The sequence below is a fragment of the Mauremys reevesii genome, linkage group 20, assembly GCF_016161935.1.
Source record: "Mauremys reevesii isolate NIE-2019 linkage group 20, ASM1616193v1, whole genome shotgun sequence".
Classification (NCBI taxonomy): domain Eukaryota; kingdom Metazoa; phylum Chordata; order Testudines; family Geoemydidae; genus Mauremys; species Mauremys reevesii.
The window spans coordinates 23,486,033-23,493,101 of NC_052642.1; the positions used below are offsets into that span (position 1 = coordinate 23,486,033).

The 7,069-nt window shown below is 54.4% G+C and overlaps 2 protein-coding genes across 3 annotated transcripts in view; one reads left to right on the top strand and one right to left on the bottom strand.

The window, feature by feature from the left end:
- Positions 1-2,693, bottom strand: part of SUPT6H (SPT6 homolog, histone chaperone and transcription elongation factor) — a 40,795-nt gene extending 38,102 nt beyond the window's left edge. For both annotated transcript variants that reach the window (XM_039508438.1, XM_039508437.1), the window contains exon 1: positions 2,486-2,693. The gene's annotated coding sequence lies outside the window, so the exon portion shown is untranslated. The remainder of the gene's footprint in view (positions 1-2,485) is intronic.
- A 27-nt stretch (positions 2,694-2,720) lies between these two features.
- SDF2 (stromal cell derived factor 2) lies at positions 2,721-5,679 on the top strand. The gene is made up of 3 exons (XM_039508439.1): positions 2,721-2,906; positions 4,103-4,299; positions 4,935-5,679. Exons 1-3 carry the CDS (start codon positions 2,741-2,743, stop codon positions 5,220-5,222), a joined length of 651 nt encoding a protein of 216 aa, XP_039364373.1. The 5' UTR covers positions 2,721-2,740; the 3' UTR covers positions 5,223-5,679.
- The last annotated feature ends 1,390 nt before the right edge of the window (positions 5,680-7,069 follow it).

The window sequence follows — 7,069 nt, forward strand, 5'->3', positions numbered from 1 at the left end:
GATCACACTCCCTCAGGGGCACCTGGCATTGGCCACTGTCGGTAGACAGATACTGGGCTAGACGGACCTTTGGTCTGACCTGGTACGGCCTTTCTTATGTTCTTATGATTTTCAGAGAGTCAGTCAGTAGTTTAAATAGATATTTTGTCATCAACATACCTGAACTGAAAAGATGTAATTATTTAAATTATACAGATCCCTATTAACTCTGACCTAGTAAATTCATATTGCCACAGAAGTATGATAAACTCCCAGCTCACATTCTAATTCCACTTTATTTAAATGCAAAGACTCAAAGGGGAGGGGGGGCCTCAGACCTGTACCCAGCAACACCACGAATACCATTTTAGACGTTTAGCCCATAGTCCACAGCACATATTATCCAAATATGAACAGTGATTCTGACTTCCAGTGTGAGGTGGTCCAGAAATGTCCCTTTTTTCTGTTATTTTTCTTTTTATGAATCATATATAGCATACCCAGCTGCTGTACGTGTCCCTCGTATGGGTCCCCTGGCTCTCCTCCACTTCTGCCTATTCCCTGGTATTCATTATCTTCAAAAGACTCATTTGTTTGATAGCGTTATCTGGATATTTATGTTGTTCAGACTCCAGAAACAGTAGCCATACACTGTAAAATCTGCTTGATCGTAATACAAGGCTGTCACTTCCCCATTGCAATACTGTATTCCTTGTTTCTCTAACATACTAATGTTGGGGGATTGGTCCTTTTCCAAAAACAAGCTACCAAACATCTGGCTGCTAGTAGTACCTGTATTATCACTGGGTCCTTCCAAGTCACTAATTGCACCACTGTGGGTTCTGAGGATAGCCAAATTTTAGTTATTTGTTATAATCAGTGGAATTTTTAATGTCTTTTGAAAACTAGCTATTTGTAACTACAAATATCCAAGCAACAGAATAGGAAGGAGACACTCAGTAGTGCTTAGCAACTCAGGGTATTATTTGGGGATCCATCCACACCAATGGTGCTACCCTACTGCGCAGTGCTGAAGTGCCATGGGATCCTTTGGGATGAAAGGTGGACAGAGAGGTTGCATGAAGCTCCTGCAGGGAATAGTGCAAAGGTTTAAGCAGCCCGTTTTAAAACACCTAGTCTCTGTGGAACCAAAGGTTCAAATCAGAACAAGGGCAACTCAACTCTGTATCCTTCCAAAGATAAAGACAGTAACACAGGGTTACTCTGTGGGTCCCTTAGGGTAATGCCGAAAAACAGTGGCCCTCAACCTTTCCAGACTATTGTATCCCTTTCAGGAGTCTGTTTTGTCTTGTGTACCCAAAGTTTCACCTCACTTAAAAACTACTTGCTTACAAAATCAGACAAAACACACAAAAGTGTCACAGCCACACTATTACTGAAAAATGGCTGACTCTCTCATTGTTACCATATTGTTATAAAATCAATCAACTGGACTATAACTACTGTAGTTACATTTCAGTGTCTAATATATAGAGCAGTATAAACAAGTTGTTGTCTGTATGACATTTTAGTCTGTACTGCCTTCGCTAGTGCTTTTTATGTAGCCTGTTGTAAAACTCAGCAAATATCTAGATAAGTTGATGTACCCCCTGGAAGACCTCTGCATACCCCTGGTCGAGAACCACTGCCTTAAAAGACAGATCCTCTCTGCTAACGTTAAAGACCACAAGGCCCTTTCTGTAAGAGGAGGGGTTTGGCCCCGTTCTCTTTTGGGCCGGGTGACACCCATCCACAGCAATGGTGGTACCCTACTGCGCAGTGCTAAAGTGCCCTGGGATCCTTGGGAATGAAAGGTGGACAGAGAGGTCGCATGAAGCTGATGCAGAAGCCCTCATTGCCTGCTTACAGCTATGACTCAGATTTTGTTGCCCAGTGCTTGGAAAACAGGTTCTCTCAGCTCCATGTGCCCAGGCTGTAAAGCACGTAGGCCTCTAACCCGGGGAAAGGCGAGTCACCATTGCAGCTCCGGGGCCTTTTCATTTCCCCTACCAACCAAACACCCCAATACACCCGAGCGGGTCCCCCCAGGGCGAGGAGCTGCTGCAGTGCCACCTTCGCAGCAGGCACCCGGCACAACGCGGCACAGGGCACGGGCTGAGGCTGGGTTACCCGTTTGTGGGGCGCTCGTACAAAGAGCGACCAATGCTGCCGGCCACAGGGGCCGGCTGTGGGCACGGGGCACCCCCGGAGCGGGGCTGGGCGCTCGCGGAGGAGGGAGGGGAGGGGCAGCGGGGAGGGGGAGGGGAAGGGCCCGCGGGGTGCGACGGGGGCGGCGGGGGGGCGATAGGGAGGGTATGGGGCAGGGCGGGGTCTGAGGCGCGGCGGGGGGATGGGCAGGGGCGGCGGCCCAGGAGGACCCTCCCCACCGCCCGCCGCTGCCCGGGCGCGGAGAGACGCCCGCGGGCGATAGGGGCCCGCCCCCCGGGCCAGAGACCCCGGCCAGCGCCCCCACTCCTGGCCCCGGGAGGGCCGCGCCCGGACTTACCCGCTGGGCTCCGAGACTCTCGCCGCCTCCGCTCAGGGCCGAAGGGAAAATGGAGGCCTCCGCTGCGGCGGAGATAGGTGGGAGCAGAAGAGCCGCGACCTCCGGGCGCTCAGATCGTCACTCAGAAAGTTTCCGCTTCCGGCTCACGGGCGCACTTCCTGCCTCTCTAGGCGCGGAGAGTGCAGGGGAACGATAGGCTCCGAGGGCGCTGCTCTATGGTTCCGGTTGGGTGGGTTTCCGGTTCCGGTAGAGAGGATGCGGCGCTGGCGAGTCCCGGGGCCCCGGCTCCTAATACTGGTGGTGGGCCTGGGCGCGGCGGCGGGCTCCGAGCCCGGCCCGGTCACCTGCGGCTCCGTAGTGAAGCTGCTCAACGTCCGCCACAACGTCCGGCTCCACTCGCACGACGTGCGCTACGGATCTGGTAACGGGGCGGGCCTGGGCCCCCGCCCGCGATCCCCTCCCCGCCCCGGTCCCCTGGCCTGGACCCCGCCCGCGATCCCCTCCCCGCCCCGGTCCCCTGGCCTGGACCCCGCCCGCGATCACCTCCCCTCCCCCCGGTCCCCTGGTCTGGGCCCCGCCCGCGATCCCCTCCCCGGCCCCTGGTCTGGGCCCCGCCCGCGATCCCCTCCTCCCCCGGCCCCTGGTCTGGGCCCCGCCCGCGATCCCCTCCTCCCCCGGCCCCTGGTCTGGGCCCCCTGCCCGCGATCCTCCCCTCCCCGGTCCCCTGGCCTGGCCCCTGCCCGCAATCCTCCCCTCCCCCGGTCCCCTGGCCCCCAACCCGCAATCCCCTGTCCCCTGGCCTGGCCTCCGCCCGCGATCCCCGCCCCTCCCCCGCCCGGTCCCTGGCCTGGGCCCTGCCCGCGATTCCCCGCCCCGGTCCCGTTGCCTGTCTCTGATACCTGTTATACCCCACAGCTACCCTCTCTGCTCAGGACTCTTTCCTGTATCCCATCTCCAGGTCTGCAGCCCAGCTGCGCCACCCCATCCCTTCCAAGGTCCTTCTCTGAAACCTTTCTCCTGGACCATTCATGCTGGACTGGGACCTGTCTCCATGGACTGACTTACTTTCTCTCCTGTTCTCTGCCCATCCCTTCCCCATTGCTACATATTGTTCCGAGCTTGGTCTGGAACCGAGTCCCCTGCCTGGTTTCACATCCCAGTAATCTATAGTTTTGGTACAGAACCTGTTCTCCCCCGTCCACTCAATGACAACATCTGCATGTGTTGCAGGTTTCTGGGGAGCCTTGTTACCCTCAAAGTTCTTTTGAAGGCTGGGTATGTTGCCTCCTTCTCTGGCGGAGCCTGGGGTCCCTGCTCCCCTTATACTCTGGCTGCACTTGGGCAGTTTGTGCGGCTCTTAAGCCTTTGGAAGGAATGTAGTCCTGTTCCTGATTTGTGTGCTGCTCTACAGCATGCTGCCGATTGCATTTTATGTTGGAAACTCTATAAGGGACCCAGAATGTCAAAATATTTTGTTGAACTAAAACTGCCTGATGGGCAAATTCCCGCTTTTGGCGAAGTCTGTCCACAGCCTTCCCAAGTGTTTCTTGCCTTCTGCAGTACTTAAGAATTTGTGGGCAGGTTGCACGCTCTCTGACTTCTTTTCTGGTCATGCAGGTAGTGGGCAGCAGTCAGTGACGGGCGTCTCTGCTGTGGACGACAGTAACAGTTACTGGAGAGTTCGGGGAAAGACATCCATGGTCTGTGAGAGGGGGACTCCTGTGCAATGTGGGCAGTCTATCCGGCTGACCCACATCAACACAGGGCGAAACCTGCACAGCCATCACTTCACGTCGCCTCTCTCAGGAAACCAGGTAATCCCTGGAGTTAGAGTTGTGTGGAGACTTCTGTGGGCATGGCTCCCACTTATTTCCCTGGTATTGCCTGACGAGGGTTCTCTGCGGGGAGGTCTGTAGTATAGCATCAGCCTTGGCACCCTTCTCTGCTCACTGAGTGGTCAGTACTTAGTTGAGGGGGTTGGACAGGACAAACCTTGACCTGTCTGCTTGAGAGCTGGGCTGGCGCTTGCCTGAGACAGTGACACTGGCTACCCTGCCCTGTGTGCCTGAGGGAGGAGAAAGGCGTTGTGTGTATGACTGCAGCAGGGAGAGAGTTGTCTGTAAGTCACTGCCCTGAAAAGGCAAGTCCTTGCAGGTCCCTGCCCCCTTTTCCAGTGGGAATGCTGTTCTCTGTGTGAGTCCTGCAAATCTGACACAATGTGATTCCTCAGGAGGAGGGGGACATGGAGGTATGTCCTTAATTGTGATCCAAAGGCCCAAATCCCTGCTCAGTGCTCAAGATTGGAGGTTTCTTCTTCAAGCTAATACATAACCTGTACCAAGAATATAATCATTCCACGTTCTAGCTCTTCTCTGGGTGGCTCACTCTGTCTCGCAGGGACGTTTTCAGAGGCACACTGAAATGGTGTTTCCTTCTGCTGTTCTTGCAGGAAGTCAGCGCGTTTGGGGAGGATGGCGAGGGAGACTACCTGGATGACTGGACTGTTCTGTGCAGTGGGACCTACTGGGTGCGGGATGGCGAGGTACGGTTCAAGCACTCATCTACTGACATGCTCCTGTCTGTGACTGGGGAGCAGTATGGGCGACCTATCCATGGCCAAAAGGAAGTCCATGGCATGTCCTACTCCAACCAGAACAACAACTGGAAGGTGATGGAGGGGATCTTCATGAAACCCAGTGAGCTGTTGAAGACTGACTCCTATCATGCTGAGCTATGATGGACTGTGCTGGGGCTCCTCAATACCTCTACCACACAGTGTTCAGCTCCTGAAGGAACCAGTCTGTCTCTAAACGCTTCTGGAGAGAGACTATTCCTGCACTGGTTGGCACCGGCCAAGGAGCAGAGCCCTGGGTCTCCTGGTTATTCCTTGTGTGTGTAATTCTCTGTATTATTTAGGGCTCTGTCTCTTGCAGGATCCTACTGCAGTTGGTTTTCTCCCTGCAGAGGGGCTAAGAGAAACTCTCCCTCCACAGGAAAAGCAGGAAGGAGGGACTTTTAATGACTTGTGTTTATCATCTTGTACTGAGTCTGTTCTCATTGTAACTACCCTGTCTACCGCGTTGACATCCTGCTGCTCCTGTAAACTCCATATTGCTGACATTCATGCACAGATGTGCCCGGGGGGAGAGAGGTGCTGACTAGAACTGGGCTCATAAAGGAATTCAATTGTCAAAGAGTGGGTGATGTTTTATCTTGATCCCATTCATATTGCTTATTGACAGAATTACTCCAGGGCATGGAAATCAGTAGCAACTCCCAGGGGGCGGGCAAGTGTCACAAAGCATCCACTGATGAGTGGCACAGATTAAAAAATAGGCCAGCAAGCAAACTAGTAGCACTTACGAAATAAAAAAGCGGGGTGAGCGGCGGGTCAGTGAGCGAGGGGCTGGGGTGTGGGGGCGGGGTGAGTGGGGGGCTGGTGAGCGGGGGGGCGGGGTGAGTGGGGGGCCTGGTGACATGACCACTTGTCATGTCATCTGAGCACCAGCAGAGGTGTGGCCAGCTGCTGTTGGCAGGAGACGGCATGAGATGAAGAGAATGGTAGTTAGGTGGGGTTCTGCCTGCTCATCCAAAACGTTGATAATCCCAGGCAGGGGAGAGTGTAACTGTCTCGTGCAGGTGTGGCCAAGACTTCTGTGTCTGAACACAGGGACGGAGGGTGTCAGGGGCTGCTTGTTTCTGAAGGCTTAAAAGGGGAGACTCCCAACAGCTTCTGGGATTCCAAAGTGTGACCATGTCTTCCTCAGGGCTTTCCAGCTTGTACAGGTCAGGGGCCACTCAGCACCAGTTGGGGAGGGGCTGTTCTGCACAGACTAAAGCTGTCATGTTGCTCAGGCAGAGCTCAAGCTGCCACCAATGCCCGAGCCCCTGCAATGGCAAGCCAATGGCTAGCTGAACTATGCCTAGGTGATCCACAGCTCATGCTGCAGAGGAAGGTGAAAACTGCTGTCAGTCTGACCTGGGGGAAAATTCCTTCCCCACCTCCAATTCATTCCCTTGTCTCGAAAGAATTCATGCTTCTGGTGAACTGGTGGGTGGGCTTCTCCCACTGGAGCTATGGGTGAGCCAGAGTGTGGGTTTGTGCTGAAGTCTTGCCAGCACCAAAGGCCCTGGTGTGCAGGGGAAGAATTCTGTGTGTCCTGCACTAGCCTTTCCACTTTCTCTGTGCGATGGACACTCGAGTTGCTGCAGGCTTGTGTGGGGCTTGGTTTCTGCTTTTTCAAGTAGGTTCCCTCTGGCCTCTGCCTGTGCATGAGTAGAGGGGGAGGGCCCAGGGAACAGCAGAGATGTATGAAAATAAAAGAACTGCTTTGACCATGACCCTGTAACTCCCCACAGCATCACCCACCCTTTCAGGAGGGAGGTGGGGGACTCAGGTACCCCAGGGAAGCGTGCCTCAAATGGACAGGCACGTTCCTAATTCAAACAGTCCAGCTCTATTGCTGTAAATCGCCTTTTGAGGTGAGTTTGGATAAATAACTCCTGAGTTGCTGGTTCAGATGCCGTCTGGAGCAGTAGAAATGGAAAGGCATTCCCTTTGGGTGGTGATTTCTTGGCTCAGAG

Coding starts and splice junctions, on each gene's coding strand:
- SDF2 (XM_039508439.1), top strand. CDS start 2,741: ATGCGGCGCTGGCGAGTCCCGGGGCCCCGGCTCCTAATACTGGTGGTG. Junction 2,907..4,102: donor CGACGTGCGCTACGGATCTG/GTAACGGGGCGG, acceptor CTGGTCATGCAG/GTAGTGGGCAGCAGTCAGTG. Junction 4,300..4,934: donor CGCCTCTCTCAGGAAACCAG/GTAATCCCTGGA, acceptor CTGTTCTTGCAG/GAAGTCAGCGCGTTTGGGGA.